This window comes from Tamandua tetradactyla, chromosome 4 (assembly GCF_023851605.1).
Source record: "Tamandua tetradactyla isolate mTamTet1 chromosome 4, mTamTet1.pri, whole genome shotgun sequence".
In the NCBI taxonomy this organism is placed as follows: Eukaryota; Metazoa; Chordata; class Mammalia; order Pilosa; family Myrmecophagidae; genus Tamandua; species Tamandua tetradactyla.
In genome coordinates, this window is record NC_135330.1 from 9117859 (window position 1) to 9144983 (window position 27125).

Sequence of the window (27125 nt, forward strand, 5' to 3'; positions counted from 1 at the left end):
GTCTGAAGTCAGACTTTAAGAAGGACTTCCCAAAAGAGGAGTATAAGAGCGGGTGGATGAGCTACAGTGGTGAGGTGTCCTTTTCTGGAGTGTCTTGGAAACCGAAAATCTGAACGGGTTTGTGAAGTAAAGCCCTGTTTGGAGGCAGGGGAATGAATGAGATGACCTCATAGATCTGGCAGTAGGAGGCCTTGAGAGCTGAGCTGCACAGCAGAGTTCCCTAAATTAATCCTTATCCCCCGGGTTGGGGAGGTGTGCCCCCAGCTCAGGGATTTAACATAAGATTATTGACAAGATGAACAACAACGGATGCCACCCCACTGGGTGACAGTGGTAGAGGAGGATTTGTAGCGACAGGAACTCGGGGAGTGGGCTCTTCCTGAAGTTTGTCCCCTCTCTGTCTGTCCCAGGGACCTGGATTGGGGGAACTGCGGTACTGGGGATTTGGGGCTTTCACTAGGAAAAGTTCCCACTCTGAGGCCCAGGTGACTGTTTTTCACACTAATAGAAATAGCAGAGTTGTACCAGGTGTCTTTATGGGGCCACCAGCTGATTTGAGCCTTCTTGTCCCCACCGAAAGGAGTCTCCCACTCCAGACCCCCACCCTGAGTTTGCCCTGCCTCCACTTTCCTCCCTGCTAAGCTAATTAAAGCAGGAGGTTAATGACCAAAGAAGCCTTGGGGATTTGCCCAGCGAGGAAAACAAAGGACAGAAACAAGTGTGTGTGAGTGAGGTGGGGACAGCTGCTGAATGGGAATAGGGAAGGGCTGAGGGGCTGGGTGATGGAGGCGGGGGTCCCTCCTGGACCCACATTACTGATCCAACAGCAAGGATGACTCAGCCCCTTGGGTGTGTCCAGGCACCACGTGTCCACCCTCAGAGTCCCAATGTGACTCCAGACAAACATCCTTCATTGCAGGAGAGAGGTAGACGTGGACCTGGCACCCTGGAGGGCAGGTGTGCGTGTGTGAGGGCACTTAAGTAGGTGGCATGGATGTGCACACATGGGAGTCTGTGCTTGGGATCACGTGTGTGCCTGCAGATTGTATATGTGTGTATTTGGGGGGTTGTGCACAGCAGGGAGTACCACAGTGCCCAGACCATAGGGGAGCCCGTGAGTGGACACCTTTACGAGTGGGGCTCGCAGGGTGGAACTTTGAGGGGTCCCTCCCATGCTCCCTGGGGCTGATGGCCTCCTTTGTTCACCAGACCTCGTTCTCTCCAAACAACACATTTGTGCGCCCACACTGGGTTCCTGTCCATGGGTACTCCTTTGTCTTCCTACTCCTGCTTGCCCAATCTATAGTTATGCTGATGAGGGTAGAAAGCCTTACTTAAACAATTTGCTTGGAAACGGCTTTCCTTATGACTAGAAAGGTGTGAAGGTGCCGTATCTCCCCCTTCCAGGACCTTGGAGGGGAAGACTGTGTCTCTCGTCTTTGTCATTGTCCCCCTATTCTGGCTCCCCAGTGCCCAGCACACAGCCCCGACTAGAGCAGAGACTCCAAAAGGATAGATTGAGTGTAATTGCATGTGTGAAGTCTCAGGTGTGAGGGGGAGGAGGCTTCTGGTTCTTGAGCAGTCATTTAATGCTCAGCCTCAATTTCCTCACCTCCAAATGGAAATAATAAGCCCAGTCCCTAGCACACTGCCTGGCTCATCCTAGGCGTTCAGTCAGTGTTAGTTTCCTTGCCTGGTTGTTCTTACCTCGAAGTTGATTTTAGCCGAGTTGTGGTCCCTGTTAGTTAAGTTGCATACATTCATTCATTCAGTCATTCAGTCGGTCAACCAATTCCTATTGAGCTCCTAATATGTGCCAGACACTGGAAGAGATGCTCACCCACTATGAGTTACTTGAAGTCAGTTCTAGGTCTAGACTTGCCAAAATAAGATCATCCCAAACAGCAGATAATTCCAAAAATAATTTCTATGGAGTACTGGAATGCAAACTGTGTCTCTGTCTCTCTAACACTCACAGACACACACGCATACACACAAACACACACACACACACACACACACACAGGCCAGGCTCCTGTCTCAGGTCTGGGGAACAAAGGACTCAGATGAGTAGCCTGAGTGTGCATTGTGTCTGTACAAGTGTGTGTCTGGGTGTGTGATAGCCTGGTTGCAGGGCATAAACTCTCAAAAGTTGCGAGTGGAGTGGTGCAGGTTTCACGTGGAGCCTGGAAGACAGGTGTGGTGTGTATGACCCAGACGTGGGGGAGGGGTGTCTCTATGTGGAGTTGCGTCCATTCTCTTGGAGGAAACCATGCACCAGTTGTCACTGTCCAGACACCAAGTACCCGGGATGGGGGCACACACCTAACGCCTGCCGCTCTCCCATCCTATGCTCAGAGTCCCTGGGGAGAGAGGGAGGCACACGAAGCCACCACCAAGGCTGCCCTACCAAGCAGACAGGTCCTTAAAGGGGTCATCTCATTCATCTCCCTATTCCTACCGGGATGCCTTCTTCCCCATCTTACTTAGCTGAGCCTCTTCTTCTATGCCTTATGGGGTTCCCATTTTTCTTTTCTTAATATCTCTCCTTTGTGGGAAGTCCACCCTGCTATCTAACCATCATCCTTCCTGCTGAGAGCCAGTTTCCTCTCCGTTACTGGACCATGCTCAACTCATTAAATAATTAATAATCAATGAGAATGTAAGAATATATTGGGCAAAATTCTGTAGACTACATAAAAGATCTTGATCCCTGCCTTCCATGAGCCACAGAAAGTAGCCTACATAACTCAGAAAACATGGACAAACAGGATTAAAAGTGGGGGCAGAAATGGTCTGTGGGACTGGGGATTAGAGGGAAGAGTCGGTCACCGTGGCTCCTTCTGTCACTGTGGACTTGATCTCCAAGGGCCTCGAGGACCCAGTTTGAGGTTTGAACCTGGACAAACACACCTCCTCCTTCCCTGGGGCCACCTCAGCCCTCCCCCTACAGATCCCCTGCACGGTCTGATTTCCCCAGGGACAGTAGCTTAGAGGGGCTGGAGTGGAGCCTGGGTCCCCCAGGACAGCTGGTTAACAGGGCCCCTCTGGGACTCAGCGCTGGACCCAGGCGTCCAGGAGGCAGGTGATACTGGAGCTGTGACAGTTGGTCCCCAGATTCCTCACCCAGTGGCGCCAGCTCTGGTTTCTGGCTGAGCGAGGGAAGGGGAGGTACCTGGTGCCAGTCGGGGCTGGTTGCCCTCTGGGGGCAGGGAAGGGGAAGTAGTAAACATACCTTGGTAGGTTGTTGAGGAGGGATTTTTCTAGTACCCTCCCTGTGCCAGGCACTGTGCTAAGTGTCATCAGGGGATATTGAATAAGACACAGCCTGTCACTGCTTTTAAGGGGTTCACAGATGAACTGATGGGTATAAAAGACATAATCCCTATATGGAATATCAGAGCTGGAATAGAAGTTGAATGAATGAGTGAATGAATGGCTTCATCAGTTATCTAATGGCTTCATTTTACAGAGGAGATTGAGGCCTAGAGAGCTCAGGCCCTGTGACTTCCTTGTGTCTTCTGTTTGATCAGGCTTCCTTTTCAGGAAAGGGAAGAGGAAGTCAGAGAAAGGAGTGGAAAAGGACCGCTGTTTCCTGAGTGTCTGTTTGGTGCCACTCTTTCTCCTTGGCCCTTACAGACCTGATCTTATCTAATTCTCATCACAGCTCCGGGAGGCTGGAGATGCTGTCTTTGCTTAACATTCCACCAAGAAGGGAGTGATCACTGGAGCTGGGAGAAGCTTGGGGAGACTTCCTGGAGGAAGCAGATTTGAAGGAGTCCTTGAAGAATGAGTGAGATTCATTCAAAGGGAGAGAATGAGAAGAATGTCTGGAGGTCCAGCACCCGAGGTACTCAGGGAGGATTCCCGGTGGGGTGGCGTGTCAGCTTGCCTGGGGAGCAGGGGACAGATGGAGGAGACACGTGTTTGCCGCCAGGTGGCGCTACTGGCCAACCACTGGCTCCTGTCCGGGCTCTGACACTAGGGCCCTGGTGCCCTGCCCTCCCTGCTCAGGTACCATCCCTGGTTTCTCCCACGTTCTATGCTTCCGGTAGGGCATCCCACAGTCGGGGGACCAAACAAAGGCTACCGGTTTGTTTCTGATTCAGGAGACAACCCATGTGGCTGAGACCTGGGCATCCCCATGGGTTTGACCAGCTCCCTTGGCTATCCTGAGTCCCCTCCAGCTGCCCTCCTGTGTCCCTTCTTAGCCCAGGGGCTAAGAAAATGGTCATTTGAGTCCCAACCTCCCTACTTATTAGCTGTGACCTGGGCCACTGTTAATAGTATCTACCCACTAAGGATTTTAACTTTTCATTCAGCAAGTTTACATTGAACACCTACCATGTCAGATATCCTTAGGCACTGGGGATCCACCAGAGAACAAGAACAAAGGGTTGATATTCTGTGGGAGGGGAGAGGCAGCTAGTAAACAAGTAAATAATGTAATTCCTAGTAATGATCTCCACTGGTGAGAAGAGCGAAGCAGGATATAGGGCAGGAAAGTTAGAGGTGGGTCATTTCGGCTGGTGATGTGGTAAGAACCGAAGTGGACATATAGGGCACACAGCATGATGTCTGGGCCTGGGTTAGCCAATGTTACTTTTTTTAATTTCCTTTTCCTCTTGCTCTACCCCATCCCCACGTCCCCCTTCCTTTATCCCACATTCTCTATACCTTTTCCCGGTAGCCCTAACAGGGAAGAAGGTGGTGCTGGCCGAAGAGCCAGGAACTCTGAGTTTTTAAGTCTTGACTCTGCCCCCAGCAGCCCAAACCCACTCCCCTGCCAGTGCCCCCAGCTTCTGGTAAATGACACCACTGTCCACCTGGTTGCTCACGTCAGAAATCTGGCACCATCTATGATCCGTCCCTTTGCCCTGCCTCCCTCCCATCCAGTCCACCACGTACTCACAGCTACAGCTCAGAATACTCCCCCAGACCACCGACTTCCCACCTCCACCGCTACCGCTGTGCTGCAGCCACCATCGTCTCTTACCTGCAGTAGCCTCTAACTGGTCTCCCTGCCTGCACTCTTGCCCCTTCCTGCAGCACCCTCCAATCCCCACCTAAAACCCTGCAGTCTCCTACCTAAAGCCCTACAACAGCTCCTATTGCCATTAGATTCAAAACAAAATTCCAGCCGGTCCAGCCTCATTTCTCACCTCCTCTCTGCCGCTGACACCGCCCCTGCCCCCAATCCTCTTCTCCGGCCACAGGGACCTTCTTTCAGGTCTTTGAACACACCGTGTTCTCATTATCCAGCCTTTTCCTGTGTTTTCCCTTCCATCTGCTCTTCCCTCACTTTTCACCTACCTGAAGCTTGGTCATCTTGCAGGACTTAACTTAGATGTCACTTTCCCTGGGAGATCCCCCGTGGTCCTTTTTGGGTGTCACTCGCCTTTCATCACACTATATTGTAAGTGCCTTTTACATTTCTGTTTCTCCTAGTATACTGGGAGCTCCCTGAGGACAGGGACTGGAGCTGGTCCACTGTATTCCCAGCACCTGGCACAGAGCCTGGCACACAGTAGGTGCTCAATAGATGTTTGTTGTTTGGAAGCTGAGCCTGCTTATCCTTATGTTCCCTCCACCCGCCTCCCCTGCTAAATATTCACCTCCTCCCTCTGCTTTTCCACATCCCCCACCCTCCACACCCAGCTTTTACCCTTACCCTCACCTGATCTCCAAGTGGGTGCTGTCTGCATGGTGCTTGGTGGATACTGTGCCCTCTCTAGCCCCTGGTCTGGGGCCTTCATACACAGCAGGAACTCAGTAATGGTGCCGTGTCACTGTCATGAGTTTTTGATTGATGGCTCAGAGGGAATTTCTAAGTCTGTAAACCCCTCCCCTCAGTCACCACTCAGGCACAGTAGGACTTTGAGTGTGCAAAAAAGGATACGGGGATCCCCTGGGGCTGGCAGGCCCTCTGCAGAACCCAGGCCTTCGCACACATTATTCCCTCTGCCTTGAATCTTCTCTCCCCAACTCATCTTGGCTATCTCCCACTCATCCTCCAGATGTGAGTTTAGGAGTCATGTCCCCCAGGAGGCCTTTCTGACCACACTGATGGGCCTCAGAGCTCCCCGAGTCTGCTGTGGGCCCCAGTACTTTCCTTTGTGTTTGTGCTTAGCCCACAGAGCTGCCTGAGCTTGTTTAGGTCGTCTGCATGTACACCAGACTGCACGCTCCCCCAGTACAGGGGATGTGTTCTCCAGTGCCCCGCACAGAGGAGGCCCTCAAAATTGCTAAGCAAATGATTGATTGAATGAAGAAAACTGCCATGTGACCCTGAACAGGTCACTCCATGTCTTCAGACCTTAGTTTCCTCTTCTGTAAAGTAGGGACAGAAGAGCGTAGGGCAGCGGTGTGCCTGCGAACGTTTACTGAAGGCCAAAGCAAAAAAAGCCCTGGGGTGTCGCATTTGCCGATTTCCTTGGTGTAAATTCTTTCACTGTGGCTGATTTCAAGCTACCAACTTGACATCACCGAAATGTACAGAGCTGGGGAGAGATGTGGACACCGGCTCACCACTGCAGATGGAGTGGCTGGGACCAAATGGCTTCCAAGGCGCTTTTTAGCAACAATCTCCTGGCCCTAACTGCCCCCTGCCCTGCTCCCCATGTCCTCGCCTACCCTGAAGACTGGAGGTCAGAGGTTAGTCCCTGGATTCCTATCCCAGCTCCCCACTCTTATTACCTCCCCAGCACCTCCAGTTCTTTCTTTTCTTTTTTTAAATTTTTTATTAATTAAAAAAAATTACAAGAAGCACAAACATTCCCAACACATACACTCAGCAATTCACAATATCATATAGTTGCATATTCATCATCATGATAATTTCCCAGACATTTGCATCAATTCAGAAAAAGACATGAAAAGACAACAGAAAAATAAAACAACAGAAAACAAAACTTTACATACCATACCCCTTAGCCCTCACTTTCATTGATTACTAGCATTTCAAACTAAATTTATTTTAACATTTGTTCCCCCTATTATTTATTTTTATTCCATATATTCTACTCATCTGTTGACAAGGTAGATGAAAGGAGCATCAGACACAAGGTTTTCACAAACACACAGTCACATTCTGAAAGCTATATCATTATACAATCATCATCAAGAAACATGGCTACTGGAACACAGCTCTAGATTTTCAGACAGTTCCTTCCAGCCTCTCCATTACATCTTGAATAACAAGATGATACCTACTTGATGCGTGAGAATAACCTCCAGGATAACCTCTCGACTCTGTTTGGAATCTCTCAGCCATTGACACTTTGTCTCATTTCCCTCTTCCCCCTTTTGGTCGAGAAGGTTTTCTCAATTCCTTGATGCTAAGTCTCAGCTCATTCTAGGGTTTTTCTCAATCCCTTGATGCTGAGTCTCCGCTCATTCGAAGATCTCTGTCCCACGTTGCCAGGAAGGTCCACACCCCTGGGAGTCATATCCCACGTAGAGAGGGGTAGGGGGATGAGACCGCTCGTTGTGTTGGCTGGAGAGAGGGGCCACATCTGAGCAACAAAAGAGGCTCTCTTCGGGGTGACTCTTAGGCCTAAATTTTAAGTAGACTTGACCTATCCTTTGCGGGATTAAGTTTCATATGAACAAACCCCAAGACTGGGGGCTCAGCCTATAGCTTTGGTTGTCCACACTGCTTGTGAGAATATCAAGAATTCAACTTGGGGAAGTTGAATTTCTCCCTGTTCTCACCACTCCCCGAAGGGGGCTTTGCAGATACTTTTCCACTCACTGATTGAATCACTCTGGGATTCATCGGGGTCCAGTTATTTCTTGAACCCACTTCCAGAACCTAGAGAGTTATACCCAGGCTCCCTGGTATCTTCTCATTGCCAGAGGCACCTCCGTGCCCTTCTAGGTGGCAACTGTGCCATCTCTGCCCAGCAGCCTTTGCAGACAACTCAAGACCTGCCAGTTGGCACAAGCCCTGACATTCAGACCTGTGCAAGGGGACCATGTACTTGGGTCTCCATGTGTTTCTGGGGCCCTCTTTCCCACACTTAACGTTGGGGCTTCCTGACGGGCTAGGCTGAGTGAAATCTCAGTTTTCAGTCTTGCATGATGTCTGACCTGGCTGGTGCCTCCCTCCTTCTCAAAACTGTTCCCTCCCTGGCCACTCCTTTTGGCCTTCTTTGCCCATCCCTCTGTCCACAAGGACACTGATCTCCACACCCGTCACTTCCTCTACCTGGAACACACTTTCTTCTCCCTTTCTGCCTGGTTTTCTGAGCGGGAAGCCTGGGGTGTGGAGGTTACTGATGTCTTCTAAATATGGGATCCACTGCTGCCTGCTACCTGCGAGCCCATTGCAAGTTGCTTAACATCTCTGAACTTGTTTTCCCATCTATAAAATACAGATATAGTAGCAATTACCTCAGGATTGTTGTGCAATTAGTGGGAAGATGCATGTAAAGGACTGACATAGCGTCTAGTACACAGAAAGTGCTTAATAAATATTGGTTGTCAGTATTCAGGACTGAGCCCAATCATCACTTCCTCCTCAGGAGACCTCCCAGACCACAAAACGGGTTAGGTGCCCGGTTCTCTGCTTCCTGGCATCCTGGACATCCCCTTTTGAGGCCCTCATCTCACCTTTAATTACTTGTTCCATAAGAACAAGAGCCACTTCTGGTGCACAGTAGGAACGGCGTTCATCTGTGTGAATGAGTACATGAACAAATGATGTGGATGCCTGTCTCCCTCGAGAGGATGCCTGGCCAGGACCTCGGGCCTGGGCAGGCCTGCTGGGAAGGGGGAGGCGGGGCTGGACCCTGCTGGACCAGCAGGTGGCGCCAGCGCCTACCGGTCCCTGCCTGTGGCCACCTCCCTAACCCAGCTCAGGCCCCAGCGCCCTGGGGGGTCTCAGCTGGGGTCAGAGAGAGCTGGGGTCCCGAGGCCTGAGCAGGGCCCCGGGCGGCTGGGGCTGACTCTTGCACCCCCTATCTGGAAGGATGTTTCCTGAGGGGTGGCCCAGCCTGACTTGGCAGGGAAAGGGATGGAAACCACTGGGGAGAGGGGCTAAGCCGATGGGCTGGGGTCTCAGACCCTGCAAGCGGGGACAAGGCTGATGTTCTCTTGGGGACACGAAATGCGACACGGTTAAATCAGTCAATGAGTCAAAGCTGAGATCTAGGAATCAGACACAGTGTGGGGGAGGATGCGGTGAAATCAGAGAAAGGAAAGAGAGGCCCGGTTTCCATGACAATGGTTATGTTTGTGGCAAGCTGGGGACTCCTGGGTCCCCAGGGCCTGCCAGCAGTGATTCACCACAGGAAAGAGAAGGCTGCTGGGGGACTGGGTGCTGGGGACCGGATGCCCCGCAGCTCCCTGTGGGTGCTGAGCATGCACTCCCCAACCCCCAGCCCCTGGCTTCGGCTCAATCCGCCCTGCAGGCTGCTGTGACCAAGGGGCCTTGGCCAAGGGCAGACCTTCTGCTCCACGTTGTGCATCTCAAATTAGCAGCCCTCAGGAATTAGTGTTATCGCCATCTTATAGAAGGGGAAACCGAGGTACCTGGCCCAAGGAGACATGACTAGGAGACGGGGGCACGGCCAGGACGGACTCCGGGCTAGCCTGCCCTGAACCATGCTTGGGAAGACCCAGGAAGAAGCGGAAAAGGAAGGACAGGGGCATGGGAGTGTGGTAAAGACCCAGGAGGAAATGAGGGAACTGTGTGCCTAGCCCGCCTCCCGCTTCCTGCCAAGCCGCAGGGTAGGCCGCAATCCCCCCCCCCACCAGTGTCCCCCTCCACTTGCTCTGTGCCCCGGTGAAAGTATGTGTGTGTTTGTTCATGGCTGATACCCACCGCCAACCCCAGCCCCTCCTTAGAGCTTGGGACTTCTCAGCCTTCCCCAATCTGTGTCAGAACAGTTTCATTCTTGTTCAGTCCTGGGGCCCCCACGATTTCAGCAGGACAAGGGATCCCCACCTCACCCCCAGGCCACCATGGCACGCGAGGGGGAAAGCCCGGCCCCTCGCCCTCTCTTCTTCTGCAGCAGAAGGGATGGTGATGATTAGAAGGTTAGAAGGGCCTCAGGTATCTCCCAGGTGAGTCCTCTCATTTTGCAGGTGAAGAAACTGAGGCCGTAGAAGGGAGTGGCTTAGTGGAAGAGAGAGAACGAGATCCCTCTCTCTAGACTCCAAGTTCTGTGATCCCAGAAAGGATTTCGTGGATTTGGTGCTGGGTTCTCGGGACCAGGATCCGGCAGATGAACAGAAGGGAAGCAAGCAGAGTACCCGGGGTAATTTGCATGCCTAGCATAGTGAGCACGTGCTCAGGAGGTGAGCTCATGGGAAAGACTTACCACACATGTAGGTCGGGAATGGATCAGGATAAACAGGGAGTGTGGAAGAGAACACGGATCTGGAGTCAAAGTCGGCTGTGTGAGCTCGGGCAAACCACTTACCCGCTCTGAACCCTGGGTGCCAGGGCAAAGTGTCCTTCAGGGTTGCCGGGAGGATGGGTGAGATGAGGGACAAGTATTTGTAAACTGTGGAATGACATTGTATCGTCAGGAAAATCCTGTCTGGTGGGACTGGGAGACAGAGCTGGCCTGGTGCAGAGATGGGATTAACCAAAGGGTCTGACTCCCGGTCCCTGTGAAAGCTAGGAAGGAATTTGAACTTTCACCTTGATACAGGTGGCAGTTCTCTTCTCTGGGGGTGGAGGCAGGTGGGCGGCAGGTTCCTGCAGACCCTCAGGGTGCCCAGAGGCAGCGAGAAGCTGAGCACTAATTAGCTCTCACTCCCTAATTGGGCTTAATTGTCTCCTTGTGATCAGCAATTCCGAGGCTGCATCAGTTAGCATAGGGAGGGGGAAGGCTCAGCCGGGGCTGGTCAGAGCTCCCCTTAGAGAAGGAGGCGGGTGAAAGGTAGCCCCAGGGAGAAGTTGCCCTCACCACCCAGTCCCTCCTGGCCCTGTGAAGGAGGGGGACCAGGGGCCTCCGGGGTCTTCCCCTGGACTGTGATTTATCTGGCCTCAGTTTATCCACTGTCACCAGCATTCTGACTTCCTGCTGCCGGAGGAGACCTGAATTCTGCCCCTGGCTCCACCACTGGCTCCTATGCAGCCTCAGGGATGCTGGCCATTGGGGCAAGGTTGACAGTGTGAAGCCAGGTCTCTGGGGTTTAGATCCCAGCTCCAGCCCTTACTGACCATGTGGTCTTGGACCCACCAGGCTTCATTTTCTCATCTGTCAAATGGAGCTGATAATAATAGTCCCTGCCTTGTGGGGTTTTGGTGAGGATCAGATGAATAACATATATGTGATATTTACAACAGTGCCCGGGGTTAGCTGCTCTTATAATCCTCACTCCAAACCTTGCTTTCTTCAGCTGTAAAATGCCAGATGGAAATGGTTTGAACTCTGGGAAAGGGGGACACTGAAAAAACTGGATCTCACTATTGAATCGAAATTTCCAGGTCTGCTGGGACATCAGCAACTCCCCCCTCCCCCCTCCCTTGCCGTGGGCAGTTTTTAAAAGCCTCCTCCCCTACCCCCAAGCGATTTTGACATCCGGCAAGGGTTGAGGCCACTGCATGGATAATCTAGAAGAGCCTCACCCTTACTCCAGGACACTTTCCAGTAAAATCCTCAGGCCCCCTCCTCGGCCCAGTGCCTCCTGTTGCAGATCTCACGGGATGCTCTGCACAGCCCCTGGAGGTGCTGCAGTTTGGATGACCCTGTGGGGGCAGCACCAGGTCCCTCCCCACCCCCCACTCGGATGAGGCCCTTCGTTATAAAATGAGAATAATGGCCTTGCCACGCTCACCTCCCAGGGCTGCTGGGGAGATAATGTTTCATTAGTGTTGGGACCTCCTGTAGGGGGAGGTCCTTCCCTTAATAAACATTTATTGGGTACCTAGTGTATACCCCATCTTCTTTGCATCCATTGGCCAGGGGGTGATAAGCTCCTGCCTGGCCTGGAGGTCCCTACTGAACTACTGGCCAAGTCAGATCCTTGGGCAGGATCTTTTTTAAAAAAACTTTTTTTTAAATTGTAAAATATAACATATATACAAAGCAAAGAAAGAAAAAGCAGTAATTTTCAAAGCACACTTCAACAAGTAGTTATAGAACAGATCCCAGAGTTTGTCATGGGCTACCATTCCACCATCTGAGATATTTCCTTCTAATTGCTCCAAAACATCAGAGGCTAGAAGGAATATTAATATAGTGATTCAGCAGTCATACTCATTTGTTAAATCCTATTTTCTCTGCTACACGTTCTCCTCCTTTGATCCTTCTCCCAGTCTGTAAGGATCTTTGGGAAGTGTCCCTTCTGAGTTTTTCAGGTTGAGAAGGGGTGTCCACACTAAAGGATAGGGGGATGCAATTATCTGATAATCTTAGAGAGGCTGGTCCCTTTGGGTTTCAGGATTTATCTGGCCTAAGAACCCTCTGGGAATTACAGGTTCCAGGAGAGCAAACTTAGTGTATAAAACCTATAAAGAGCCTCAGTTTGAGCTCTAGGTGTTCTAGAGAGTCAACAGGAGTGATGTTGGTTGGGGTTTAGCAGACCATGGCAATTAGCACCCCAGCTGAAACGTGCCTAAGAGTGGGCGCCAGAATAGCCTCTTGACTCCATTTGCTCTCTCTTGGCCACCGATGGCTTCTTTTATTACTTCTTTTTCCCCTTTTTGGTCTCGAAGGTGTTGTTGATCCCACAGTGCCAGGGGATCCAGGCCCCACGTTGTCAGGGAGATTTTCACCCCTGAATGTCAAGTCCCACATAGCCGGGAGGGTAACGATTCTCCTTGCAGAGCTGGGCTTAGAGAGAGAGGCCACATCTGAACAACAAAGAGGCTTCCTGGAAGCAACTCTTAGACCTCGTTATTAATTTTTTTTCTTTTTTCCTGTTGGTTATCAAAGGAGCCGATGGATGGAAAGAGCCTAGAACACACAGTGGGCTTTATAAACTGTAGCCATTGTTTCTGTTGTCATTGTGACTATACCCCAGGGTGGATATGGGAGAAGCCCACTTGTCCTGCGGGGAGAGCCATCCAAGGAGCTCAGCTGAAGGAGACAGTGAACATGGGGCCCAGAGGAGAAGGACGAGGCTAGAATTGGGCATTGAAGGGGGGAGGGGGGGGAGGTGCGGAAAAGTGGAGGGGGAAGTTGAGCGCTCTGGGGGGGGAGGGTTCACGGGAGCGCAGGATGCGATGCTCAGCTCAAACGTATGGGCACCCTTCTTATCCCACGCACTAGGCCAGGTGCTGGGGGCCTGGGGGCTGGGGGTGGACCCTAGCCTCTCTCCTCCAGGAGCTCCCAGTCTTATGGGGAAGACAAGGCATAGGCTCAGTATTTGTTGGTTAGAGGTTAAGGTGTGTGCCACACCAGGAGGTTAGTTTAGGAGAAACCAGAAAAGGTCCAGATTGCTGGCATTTAAGGAGAAGGCCTCTGGAGAGGGGGCAGTGATAAGCCTGGAAATACAAACCTGGAAAGCCAAGGGCACAGAGGGCCTTAGAAGCCACGTCAAGGAAATTGGATGTTATCCTGAATGCAGTGGGCATCCTTGTTAGTTGGAAGCCCTGGGAAACATGGTGAGATTTTGGAAAGATGGCTGTGGTTTCAGGAAGAGAGAGGATCAGAGCAGAGGCAAGGCTGGTGGAGACAGGGAGATTGGCTAGGAGGCTCCTGCAGTTATCCGGGCCAGGGCTGATGGTGATCAGAAGCAGGGATTTGGAGGCAGCAGACAGCATGGGGAGAAATTCTTGAGGTGGGATCCAGAGGACTTGGGGACTCACTGGCTAAGGCAGATGGAGGGGATGAGGCTGGGGGAGGAGGAGGAGGAGGGTGGGGCTGGGTGGAGTTGGGGAGGCATGGAGAGCACCATTTGGGACACCCAAGGAAGATAGCAAACATGAATGCTTGGCAATCACTCTGTCCTGGGAATGCTTTAGAATTCTAGGAATTCTCAGGAGTGGAAGGCCCACTCGCGCCACCTGCCCTCAGCCCAATGCTGGGACCCTCCCTCTTCCAGGCCTCTCTGCGGCAGGCTGGGAATTCCTGGCCCAGAGACACCCTGTTGGGGCGGGCCTGCCTGGCTCCTCCCCAGCCCAAAGGGAAGGAGATGTTTGTTCCATAACACACGTTAGGGGGTGGAGGGGCGTGGCACAGCAGAGCCCTGTGAGTTTAGGGGAGCTCTGCCCCCAACACCCGCCTTCCGGGGCCTCTGACCTCCGTTGTGGCCCTGGGAATGGGTTCGGAGCAGGCCAGAGGGTGAGCTCTCCGGGCCTGGTGTCCGAGGGCAGCGAGGTTAGTGGACGGACCACAGAAAAGCCAGGCAGAGGTCCATCCTGGCTCTGTCGCCGCAGGGTTCGTTTTTGTCCTGACCCTGGTCCTCCCTTCCTTAATCCTTCTATTTCGCCCCCTTAAGTGGCGCGTCTGAGTGTTTGGAAACCCACTTCTCCCACCACCCCCAGGGTATCGGCAGTGGCCACGTGGCCACACCTTGCCTCCCGGGCTCCAGACCCACAATCCATCTCTCTTTCCAGCCCCATTCGGCCCGCTCTTCGTCCGCCCTCGTTAGGCTTTGGTTTCTGTAAGAATGTGATTTGAATTAACTCTTGGGAGAAAAAATCTCAGAAACCAGGAAAGGGGGACCATGGGGAGAGGGCAGTGAGTCATGCTTCCATGTGTACTTTCCAAACTTTCCGTTGGTTGCAAGACCACACCCTTGTGGTTGCCTGCACGGACCTGGCTGTCCAAGGGTCCCACGTTCTGTTTCTGCGGGTCTTGCCTTAGATGCAGCAACACACCCGGGCCCACCCTTGAGTTCTGCATTGTCTCCTGGGAGCCCCTACCTCTCTCTTGGTGCTGTAAGGACACTGTGGCATAGCTTCAGCCCCTTCCTTTCACCTCATTTCCCAGTGACCACCCTTTATCTATTCTTCTTGAGGGTAGACCTGTGCAGGCAGCAGCTGAGTTGGGGACTTTGTCCATGTAGCCACCTCTGCCAGCCTTCCAACCCTTGAGAACTTCCATCAGCATCTCTCTGTCCTAGCAGCTTCCTCTTTGTGCAACCCTTCTCTACTATCTCTGCACCTCAACTTCTTGAATTCTGGTGGCCAAGGGAGATGTATCTAGTAACTTCTGGAAGAAACCTGCAGAGCAGAGGCCTCATCCTGAGAAGGTGGGCAAGGTTGAGAACCTACTGTGTGCCCCTACTGGGTGCTGGGTCCTTCAGAACTGGAGGAGACACAGGCATCATGTGGCCCAATGTCCTCATTTCTGGACCTATATTAACCCAGTTCCCCACCTTCCTGGTCCTGCTACCCTAAGCCAGCCCACAGCCCAACCCAGAAGGCACACACTGACCCTTTTTGCCCAGTAAGGCTCACAGGGCACCCCAACAGCCCACCTCACTTTGGCCCTTGACCCCTGAGGCAGGGACACATCTCATGTCAGGAGCTCCCCCCACAGTCCTGGGAAGGGGTGTCAGGATCCCCGTTTTGCATGTGGGAATCAAGGCTGAGCCCGGAAAAGGGATAGTAGAGGATCACGGAGGCAGGACGGGCCGGGCAGCCCATGCCCCTAACTCATCCCTCTTTGCAAGCCCTGGGCCCCTTCCCCTTCCCTGCAAGCTCCCAGATGCTTCTTTGGGGTCCTGGACTAGCTGCCCCTCTCCCCTTCCCCACTTCTTGGGGCTATCCCCTCCCCCCTCCCCCCACCCCCCCAGCTTCTGACTAATCCTTCCTGGCGGCCACGGCACATCCTTCCCCCACTGTGCCCCTGCCAGTGACGGGCCACATCACATGGGCCACATCTGGCTCCACTTGAGCACGCCCCGCCTGCCCCTCCTGTGCTCCTCCTCTCCTCTGCCCTGGAGCCAGGGCAGGGGGGGCACCAGGACCCGCTCCCCAACAGCCCCCCTCCGCCACCTCTGCAAGATCCACTCCTTTCCCTCTTCCCCCCAGCCTTCCTCGCTCAGCCTCCTCAGCCTCTCTTCCAGCTTCGATCCCCTGGACATCTTGGCACCATTCTCCAGTAACCTCTGCTCCCCATGTTCTGACTGCTTGGGCGCCCTTCCCAGCCCCACTGGGAGCAGATTGGGAAGGGGGGCATATGGCAAGATCTGAGCCCCAGAGCTCTCCTAGGGCAGGAGGAAGGCGTGGTTTTCCAGGAATTAAGCTCCTAGCCCAGTTTCCAACCTGTTGCCAGCTAGGGCTTAGAAGAGTAGGGGTGACCCCAAGATGTGGTGTGCACCAAGGGTGTGGCTGAGCCCATGGGCGGGCTGAAGGAAACTGTAAGGATTGCGCGTGTCTAAGCAGGGGTGGGGGAGGAGCCTGAAGGCCCTCCAGCCATGGGCTTGCCTCCGCCTTCCTCCCTGCTTAGCAACTGTGGCCTGGTAAATATTTGCCCCGCCAGGATCCGCGGCTGGTGCACTGGCAAAGGCGGGGGCAGCTGCCCCTCTCCTCAATTCCTAGGCATCTCCTTTGTCCAGCCCCCTACTCCAGGGCCCCTTGGCTTGGGGTCCAGATGCGATGTCTCCCCACCTCTCCCCCACCTCGAAGTTCAGTCCTTTCCCTTTCATCACAGAACTGCCCCCTTTTCCCACTCTTAACTGTTCCTTCATCCCAGCTCACCCTTTGTGCTCAACTTCCTGGCCCGCCCTCCACCCCTGGGTCCACTAAGGTACCTGAGTGGGACCCCACCCCTAAACCAGGAAAGTCCTCTGCCTCTTGCCCATGACATCCCGTTGGGAGCCAGCCTGGCTATGATTCCTAGGACATTGCTGGTGCTCACTTATCCCCAAGACCTCACCTCTCTCCTCCAATAGGAAACACATCCTCCACCTCTAACCCTTAGTTCAGCTCTCCGCCACCCCTAGGGTAGGTGGAAGAGGGGAGATGGGATGTTTTGCACCAGGAAGCCAGGTCTGTGTTCACCCCTTCTGGCGGGAGAGTAAGGAAACCGTGGCCGAGAGGAAACAGATGCCACCTCGGCCCCAGCCAGCGCAGTCTGAGCGGGCCGGGGACTGAGAAGCAGGCCAGCCTCTGCCTCTGCATCCTGCCCCTCCCAGCCAGGCCTCTTGGCACCCCCCACCCCTCCTCCAGTGGTTCCCCCAATTCCTGCCACTGTAATGAGGAGGTTTAAGAGCCAAAATAAAGTGGGCTTTTAGAGTGCCCTGTGAACTTCAAGCTTACTGGGCAAAAAGGGCCAATGTGTGCTCGTCTGGGGCCAGCGGTAGGCTGGCTTCGGGGGAGTGGGACAGGGAAGTCTGGAGAATTGGACTAACCTGAATAGGTTTCTGTATAGGTCCAGAAATGATGGGGTGGGACCGCGTGATGCCTGAGTCTCCCCCCAGCTCCAAAGCTGTAGCTTCTGGGCAGTGAATGACAAGGCTCTGGCCTAAGCTCAGCCCCTTGCCCATCCCATAGGGCCTCCCCAGGGAGCTCCTGATCTCGGCAGAGACCCTGTCCAGCCCCCTGCTCCAAGTGGGCAGCTTCTCTAGAAAGCGCCCCTCCTTCCACCCCACTTATCAGGGAATCTCCTAAAGGTTAACTGACCACCATCATCCTGGCTGAGAGTCCAAAAGAGACCCTGATGAGCTTGGGGATTAAAGGGGCAGGGGGCAGGGGACAGGGACAGATATACCATGACGCTAACGAAGGTAAAGCTGCAGGGTCCCTCTGTTGCACAGATGCTGCCTGAGGCTGCCAACGTTTCCTCAAGGTTTTATGTCTATGTAAAACTTGCAAAAGGTATTGTTTTGTATTTTTAGAGAGGGCCTCCCCTTAAAACTGGATGAGTTGCAGGTAGGGAGACCAGCCATCCCAGCTTGCCCCGGGGCCGTGGCTGTTTTAGCACTGAAAGTCCTGCCTCTGGGAAACCCCCTCAGCCACTGGCAAACCAGGACAGCTGGCCACACTCCTTTCAAGCCCCACAAATTTTTTTATTGGCACCTGGATGGGGAGTGAGGGAGAAGGGGAATCCTTTTCTGCCTCATTTCCTGGAAGTGGGGGTGGGGTGGGGGAGGGGAAGGGGGACTTTGTATCCAGCTCCAGCCCTGGAGTTGTGGTGCTTCTGTTTGTTTCCCTGGCAACGGGGAGAGGAAACCCCCATTTAGAAGTCCGGGGAGGCCCCGGCAACTACACACACACACATACACACAGACACACACAGCTGCCCACACACAGACACCACGTCAGCAGCGGGGCGCCCGCCTCCCTGGCTGGGGGGTGGGGGGTGGGGGCCACCCTGCCAGAGCCCGAGTGGGACGGTACCTGCCCCCACCCATCTGCCTGGGGACCCAGGCCCATCCCCACAGCCCCACCCATCTCTCCGGCACCCGCCCCTTCCCTCCTCCACCTTTCCCCAGGCCCCACCGAGTGGAGGGTGGAGGATGGAGAGGAGGGGTAGGAGAAGCAGAATTTTGTTCTGCCCACTGCCTGATTTCTGTCCAGCTGCCAGCCGTCTGGCGTGCACTGTGACAGCCGACTGAGGTGCAGGGAGCCCGAGACTCCCAGGTGGGCGGCTGTCTCGGCCCAGGTGGGCGGCTGTCTCGGCCCAGGTGAGGGGGCGGGGGGGGGTGTCGTTTGGAATGGGGGAAACTGAGCTCCTCCACCGCAATTCCAGGACTTTGATGGTGGATCAGGTCCTTGGGGTCTGGGTTGAAGAGGAATGGGGTTGAGTTCACCTGGAGGCAGAAACCTGGGCTTCGGGGCTGGGTTCTGGCACTTGTCAGCTGTGTGACCTTGAGCAAATCTGTCAGCCTGCCTCAATCTTCTTCTCTTTTGGAGAATGAGGATACTGGAGCCTGCTCTGTGCTCTTCCGGAGAGACTGGAGAGGGTTTCTTTGATCTTAATGGTGAAAGGGTTGTCACCAGTTAGACCTGCCCAGGTGGGAGGTGGGAGGGGTTGGTTCTCTCCTCATTATTCAGCCACCCCTTCCCTTCCAGCCGAGCTCTGGCTCAGCAACCTGCCTTCCCACATCCAGGTAACATCCCAGTCCCTAGAGGTGGAGAAGCCCCTTAAAATCTGTCCACGGTGCTGCCTGTGGCCTGAGGCGGTGCAGTACAGAGGTCCAGGCCCATCCCGGCCCTCCCCAGTCGGTGACCTTGAGCAAATCTTCCCCCTTAGCACCTGTAAAGAGGGGTTTATCATTTCCCTGTAGGTTTCTAACTTCATTCCTTTGAACCCTGGGCTCTGGGCCCCCTGCCCCGAACTCCCCCACTAGAGAGGCTCTATCTCTGTCTTTTACTATACTGGGCTTTTTCTGTTAGATTTCCTTTGAATGAAGGATTCTCTGGTTTTATAAATGGCGTGCATCCCTCGCTCCTTCTTTGTCATCCCCTCCTTGCCGAGTCCCAGCGGGAAGGAGGCAGTTCACTCAGCTGTTCTCTATCAGGCCAATCACTCAACCTTTCTGAATTTGGGGTTCTTGGCAGATAAAGTGCAGTTAAAACCTACCTCAGAAGGTTGAGGTGAAGATTAAATGAGATCACCTCCCCCAGCCCGAGTCAGGTGCCTGGCGCATGACAACAGCTTAAAGAGTGGGCACGGTCTCCACTGTCAAGGTTAGAGCTGTCACCTGTGCACGAATGACTCAGCAGCTCAGGACTGTTCAGTGCCAGACCCTGTTCTTAAGGCAAGGACCCTCCCTCAGGCAACTCACGATAAAGGAGTTCCCAGATGCCCCCCACATCCCAAACCTTCCTTCAAAGAGTCACCCCTTCTTGCCTAGGATCCCATCTGCACCGTCCCCTCTCCTAGTCCCACCTGTCCACTGTTAGAGCCTGCTTTGAAGATCTTGAACCTTCAGAGTTAGGCCAACCGTATTAAAATTCTAGTTCTGCTGCTAACTATAAGCTCTTAAACTTTAAACCAATTGTTCTCAGCCAGGAGCGACTTTGCTCCCCAGGGAACATTTTTTGATCACCATAACTGGAGATGAGGGGGCTGCTGGCATTTAGTGGGTAGAGGCCGGGATCCTGCTAAACATCCTGCAGTGCACAGGGGCGGTCCCTGACAACAAAGAATGACCCAGCCCCAAATGTCAGTAGTGCCAAGGTTGACAAATGCTGCCTTAAATGAATGATTAACCTCTCTGAGCTTGTTTTATCACTTGTAAAATGGGATGAATAATAGTCTCGTCCTCATAGAATTATTGTGTAGATCCAACAAGATAATGCGGATTACCTAGTCCCAGACATGTGTACATACTCCATAAATTTTCCCTGCAGTGACTGCTCCCAGCCCTCTGGAAGCTCTCTGGCTTTCATCCCTCTGCTGACGCCTGCCCCAAGGCCAGCAATGCCCTTGAAGCTTTCCTCCCTGGTCTTGGTGCCTCCCTTCTCCCCTTGCTGACCTCTGCCGGGAGCTACCTTTCCCTCCCCCCTCCAACCCCACCCAGCGCTGGATGCCACCTCCCACTTCTCTCCTGCCTCTTCTCCCCTGCTCTCCACCTCGCCTCTAGTGGCTCCCTGCTCCTCCCCGCAGCCCAGATTGCACACCTTCCTTAGATCTTCCCCACTCCTGCGGCCCTGTGCAGACTCCCTCCCGGTGCTCGCCCACCCCACGCACCTCCCACACGTCCAGCCAAAGCGGCAGGAGATAGTAACGCACTTCCTGGATTTGGACCAGGCTGCCAGGCTCTGAGCTCTGCCTGTTAACTTACCATCTGGCTTGGGAGAGTGAGCCTCACCTGTAAAATGGGGATGGTCTGCATCTCATGTGGTGGTTTTGTGGACCACGTTAGAGAATGTATGTGAAAACACGAAGTCAGCGCTAAAGAGCTTAAATTAATTGCCACAGCACTCAGCATCTTTTTTTTTTTTTTAATATTATTTCCGCAGCACTTGCCATTTTCTAACAAACTATAATTTTACTCTTTTGTTGGTTGGCCACCTCCCTCCACTAGAAGGCCAGCTCCACAAGGGTAGGGGTTTCTGTCTGTTCTATTCACTGCTGTAGCCTCAGTTTCTAGAACGCTGTCTGGCACAGAGAAAGTGCTCAATAAAAATCTGTTGAATGACTGAATTCACTATGTTATTATAAGGCAATCCTGTAAACCCTCTCAATTTACCTCCTCCAATTAGCCTCCCTTCAAATGCATGTTACCTTATACAATCACCACAGCATCCCCATTTTACAGACAAGAAACCTGAGGCTGAAAGAAGTGAAGTAACTCGCCTGAAAGGTGGCAGGGCCAGGTGCGTTTGTTCATTCAAGGAACCCCAAGCATCCAGTGTGTGTCGGGCACTGGGCCAGGCGCTGGAGACGTGGGTGGCGACGACTTGCTCCTTCCCGCCCCTCACAGAACTCCTCTGTTGGGGTGCGTGGGCAGAGGGAGGCCCAGGATGCTAGAGGGGTGCAGAAGAAGGGCCCCTCCCAAGGTCACTGGGCTCCAAGACACTGTCCAAACCACTCCCTGGACCCACCTCACTATCCTCAGGTCACTCATTAACTCTCAAGCCTCCTAAAATCCAGTTGTAATTCTTCGTCCTGTTCAGAGTCCTGTGCTGCTCTATAACCATTCTTGCTTGCTAGGTTTTGCCTCTCCTCTATTCCCTGCCAGTGGGCAGCTCAGTCCCCAGGCGGGTGGTAGCCTCTGCGCCCAGAAACTGAGTAGCAGGTTGAGCATGGCCAGCAAATGAGAGGCAGGACTGGAATTCAATCTCCACCCGGGCACTGCTGCACTCCCGCCCCAATGCCTCTCAGGGCCAGCTCCCCTGGATCTGACCTCGCCTTCTCTCATGGGCCAGGCGCTTCTCCTAGGGCAGGCGAACCATTCCCTGGGATGGCATTTGGGATCCAAAGTTAGGATTGAATGTTTAGGATAAAGGTCCATTTTAAAGTTCAGGTTTAAGATTGAGGCCATTTTTTGTGGTAGTGATGGGGGGCTATTTGGGGAGGAGCTCAGGGTGAAACTGGAGGTGAAAGCTCCCCTCTTTTCACCTGCCCCTTTCCGTACAGGATAGGAAGGGTTAATTATAGTTTTGCTTCCCCAGCCAGGAGGGGAAGCCAGGCAGCTGGGGGGGGAGGGCGGGGGGGCCTCAGTGCCAGGGGGGGGCTGAGGCAGCAGGAACAGCACAAGCCCAGTCCCTCACGTTTCAATGGCTCACCCACCCCGCCTCTGCACCCAGTTTGGGGAACAGAAGAGGAAGAAGCAGAACAAGGCTTTTTGTTCTGTATGGAAAGCTGAGGGTGGGCCGCCACGCCTCGGAGGAGAGGGCTGCAGGGAGAGAAAGCCATATCCCGGGTCCCCTCAGGTGGACCACACTGCCTGGTGTCCTTCCCAGATGTGGGCACCTAGGTGTCCCTCTGCAGTGCCCCTCTCGGAACACCCGAGCTCCTGCCTCAGCCCCTTGTCCACTCGGAGGCTGGCTCCAGAACTAACAACTGAGGACCCGGGCGGCCCGGCTTGCCTCCTGTACTGCAGAAACCCTCATATCCCGGAGCTGTAGGAGTTAGCAACATAATTTAATTTCCCAGGCTCCTCATCAGGAAATAAGCTTTGGGAGGCATTGGGGCAGGGTAAGCAGACAGATGGGTCGAGCCTCAGCTCTGCCACCTCTTAGAAAGGATGAAGCTGCTGGTGGGGGCAGGCCAGGATTAGTGGAGAGGAGTGGGGGACGGATCAAAGGAGCCCTGGGTGAGGCCCCAAGGATCCAGGGGCGGGGAAGCCTGGGACCCTGGCTGCGCCTGCCCAAGAGAGGACCTGGTCCCCTCCCCAGAGGTGGGTACAGTTAGACCTGGGCACAGAGGAAAGGAGGTGCCCTGCTGGCCTCTGCTGTCCCTACCCCCACGGCCCCCTTCCTGACTAGAACTGGGTGTAAGACCCAACTTTGCCGGTCCAGCCCCGGCCCCATTCTCCCTTTCAGGGCCCTCTGGGAACCATAAAAATCTGCAACCTGGTGTCCTGGCAACGCAATAAATGCATGCACAGCTCTGGTATCTGTTTTAAATTATCCAATAAAATAAGTACAGCCTTGGAGAAAAAAAAACAAGTACAGTCCTAGAGTTGGCTGGGTGGAGTGAGTAGAAGAAGGGGACTGACGGGGGTCAGGAATCTAGACCCAGATCTTTTCCCAACTGCTTAGGTCCAAAGGAGGGGGCCAGGGCACGGTAGGCAGGGGAGATGCCTTCTCTAGGGGACTGGGGCTGGTTGCTTGGGTCTAAGACCCAAGGCTTGGTTTGGAAGGGAAATAAATTGGGGCAGAGGATAGGGGAAAAGGGACCCCAATCCCCTGGACCCTGCCCCAAGATTGAAGGAGTAGGGGAGCTCAAGACCAGGACTTTAAGGGAAACTCAGGCATTCCTTCCCCATTCCACCCCTGGCTTACAGAACTGCAGCTTTGAATGGGCTGCCCACGTTAGGGTGGGGGGGGGGGGTAAGGGGTGACTCACCAATACTATGGGGAGGAAAGGGGGAGCCAGTGGTAGAACGAGGGTGAGTCACCCTGCTGGGCACCAGCCTCAGCCCTCCCCCCAACTTTCCTGGATTCCCAGCGCTGCCTGCCTGGTCCCCTCCCCTCCTCTCATTTTGCAACCAGTGCCCCTTTCCCCCTGCTCTTTGCCCACCCACTCTCACCCCTTGGCTCTGCCTTCTACTCCAGAAGGCAATAGAGGGAGTTGGGGGAAGCTTGGCGCTGGCAGCGCTGAGCAGGCGGAAACCAAGAGGGGAGGTTTCAGAGAAGCTCCGAGCCGACAGGGGTGCGTGGGAGACGCGCGCGCCCCGCCACCGCCGCCGCGCAGCCCTTTCCCCTCCTCGCCGTTCCACGCCCGCCCCCGCGGCTGTGCGGTGGCCCCTTTAAGAGCCCTGGCCCCTCCTCCCGCTCCTCAGACCTATTAGAGCCTTTGCCCAGGCGCCGGTGACTCAGAGTGTTCGCGGGAGCGACGCATCCACTCCAGCCAACCCGGATCCCGAGGTCCGACGGCGCCCGGCCCAGTTCCCCACGCCTGCCAGGAGCGAGCCGCAAGCCAGCCAGCCGGCGCGCTCTGACCCCGAGCCGTCTCTGTCCTTCGGCCCGAGCTCCGCGCCCTTCCTGGGTCCCCCTGCCCCTGGGGCAGCGCTGCCACCCTGCCGGCCATGGAGACCCCGTCCCAGCGGCGCGCCACCCGCAGCGGGGCGCAGGCCAGCTCCACCCCGCTGTCGCCCACCCGCATCACCCGGCTGCAGGAGAAGGAGGACCTGCAGGAGCTCAACGACCGCCTGGCGGTCTACATCGACCGGGTGCGCTCGCTGGAGACGGAGAACGCGGGACTGCGCCTTCGTATCACCGAGTCCGAGGAGGTGGTCAGCCGCGAGGTGTCCGGCATCAAGGCCGCCTACGAGGCCGAGCTTGGAGATGCCCGCAAGACTCTCGACTCGGTGGCCAAGGAGCGCGCCCGCCTGCAGTTGGAGCTGAGCAAAGTGCGCGAGGAGTTTAAGGAGCTCAAAGCGCGGTGAGTGCGCCCAGGTGCTGGGAGCGGAGGGGGCGGGCGGGCCGGTGTTCCTGCTTGGCTCTCGCGGTCTCCTCCCTCCCCGGAACTAGCAGGTGACTGGAGGGGCCTAGGGGAATTGTCTTGACAGGACCGCGAAGGAAGGGTTTCTGGGAGACCATGGGAGCTCCCAGGGACAGTGGAGTCATCAGGGCCCAGTAGGGACTGGCCCCAGACTGCGCATTTGGTCAGGGTGGGGTTTGCCAGCCATTCGGAGCCCGGGGGAGGAGCTTGAGCAAAGCAGATAACAGCCTTGCCGGGTCTGAGAAATCTGGACACATCGGAGTGGGTGGAAGGGTCCTGTTAGAACTTTCCTGGCAGACTTGGTACCCGTGCCAACGTTGCCCAGCCTGGCTCTGAGCACATGATGTCCATTAAGACAGAGCTTCCAGGCTGGCAGGTGTCCAGTGGTACTGGAGAGAGGTCACCAAGGCGTCTCCTCCTCCAGGAGCTTGACGGTGGCCCCCTTGGCAAGACACTTTCCTGGGTTCCTTCTAAGAGTTAAGAAGTTCTTCTTCATTCCCGGCCTGTCTGGGACTTTTCCTGGCTCTGACCGGCCCACCAAAAATAGGGCTGCTCCCCCGCAGCTCCCACAGCCCTTGGCTTGCTTGGCTTGGGAGTGCAGAGGAGGGAGGGAGACACAGGGCAGAGGCTCTTGTGTCTGGAAGTTGGGTTATCCCGAGGCCTGGTCCTCGGCCCCATGCCTGGGAGAGTCTGGGGCTCTGTCCCTCCCTCAGGGTGGGGCCCGTGGATGTCCCAGCCTGGCCAGCGCGGTCATTGCTCTGATCTGTCCTCTCAGCCTCTGACGTTTTGATCTTTGCCTTATTAAACTACTGGAATACAGTGACATTTTTGAAATCCAGCCGTTGGGAGCTTTAGGCCACTCCCACCCCACCCATCCCAGCCCTACCCGACTCCACCCTCTTTAAAAAAGTTCTCCTGGGTGCCTGGAAGTTTGATCCCTCTTCTTCCAGCCCCTCAAGAATTTAGTTTCCTTCTCCCCACTCCCCTTACCTCTGTGAAGATCCAGCCAAAGAAAACGCTAAAGGTGCCTGTAGATCCCAGAGTGGGGGGAGGGCGGGAGTTGGGGCCCCTGTAGATTTGACTTTTCCCCTTTCTTTATATCATTTTTTCCAAACTCCTGGTCTTCCCAAACCCCTCTGCGGTTGTCCTGCCCGTTTGCTATCCACCCGCCCCCACCCACGTGGGCAAGGTCAGGTCTCATCTCCCTTTTAACTGAATGGAAGGAAGTTCTGTGGGGAGATTAGCTGAACATTTATTTCTGTTTATGGGATCGCTTCTGTCTTTTCCCCCTAGTGTTGAGAACAACTTAGCTAGCAGGACAAGCAGGAGACAAGCTGGTGGAGACAGACTGCCCCTCTTCCCACATACACTTGTTGAAGAACTAAGAGAATTAGTGTTCTCAGTGAGTCTACTCAGATACCAAAACCATGGCTTTTTCTGGAGAAGACGTTGGTTGGGGGAACAGGTTGAGGGGAGCTATAGTCTCGGGTGACCCAGCCCGGCCAGTCTGTCTCCTCTGCCTCCCGGTGCAGCTGTCCAGGCCTGGGACAACGAGCGGGTGTGTGTGCCTGTGGGGGTGGTGTGCGGCCTTGTTATATTTAGCCACCTGCTTCTCTTTTCCCCCGCCGGTCCTGGCCGGGGACACTGGGCTTCCGGAAAAAGGGAGTGGGCATTGCACACCTGGATCCCAGGCTGATGAGAGGTGGGGGTGGAGGCAAAGGGGGCTCAGATCAGGGTGTCTGTCCCCTTCTACGTCCCCAAGTAAGATAAGCCAGGGTTTGTTGGCTCCCTTTTGTGCCATCTGTGCTCAGGATGGGCTGGAGAAGTGGACAGAATGAGGAGATTGGGGGAGGAAGAAAAGCGCTGTCCCAACCCCTCCCGCCAAAGCCTGGAGAGAAGGTGGTGTCCCTGTTGAATGTTTAATTGGAGCTCAGAGTTCAGGGCCAGGCTTGGAGTTGGGATCCAGAGCTGCCTGTAAGACCCTGTGACAATCTCTGGCCCTGCCTTGGTGCCTTGACCACACCCAAGGGGTTGGGACCCCTTCTTGCTGGGCTGGGTTGTGGGCTTCCAGTGGGAACACCCTCCAGCACCCCCCCCCCCATATTTTCTATGCTGGAGCCCGCAGGATTTGGGTACCTAAGTGTGGAGAAGATGAGGAAGTTGAGAGTGGGAGGCTTGGGACTGCACCCCACCCCAAGCAGGACAGCTGGGTGGATGAGTCACATCTGCCCCCCTCTCTTCCACCCTGGCTTTATGAGAGACAGCAGGAGACAGGGTGGAGACAGCAGATGTCTAAAGGGGGCCCTGACTGCCTGCATCTTTTACCCCCTCCCCATTACATTTCTGGAGTCCCTCTCCTGCCTTCTTCCTTGGGCCCTCCGGTGGTGTTCCTGGAGCTGGGCTTCTGGCCGTTGCAGTAGGCACAAGTGGTTCTAGGGTTATGCCCAGAGCCTGGGCTGCAGGATGGTGCCAGGGTCTGTGCCTTCCCGCGTGGAGCTCACAGAGGAAAGCTGAGTCAGAAGTGGGGAGATCCCAGACCCACAAAGCAGAAGCACCTCTTCCACCCCCGCACGAGGCCTTGGCGTCCGACGACTTCCTGCATGGCCCGCCGTAGGCAGCCCCGGCGGGGACGGGCAGGGAGGCGCAGGCTCC

The 27125-nt window shown here is 54.7% G+C and overlaps 1 protein-coding gene across 1 annotated transcript in view; it reads left to right on the top strand.

Moving 5' to 3' along the window:
- Positions 1-3691: 3691 nt before the first annotated feature.
- The window catches only part of LMNA (lamin A/C), a 38519-nt gene continuing 15085 nt past the window's right edge, over positions 3692-27125 (top strand). Inside the window, exons 1-2 of the mRNA XM_077156440.1 lie at positions 3692-3850; positions 23812-24413. Of these exons, the coding sequence (XP_077012555.1) occupies positions 24058-24413 (356 nt within the window). The 5' untranslated portion in view covers positions 3692-3850; positions 23812-24057. The remainder of the gene's footprint in view (positions 3851-23811; positions 24414-27125) is intronic.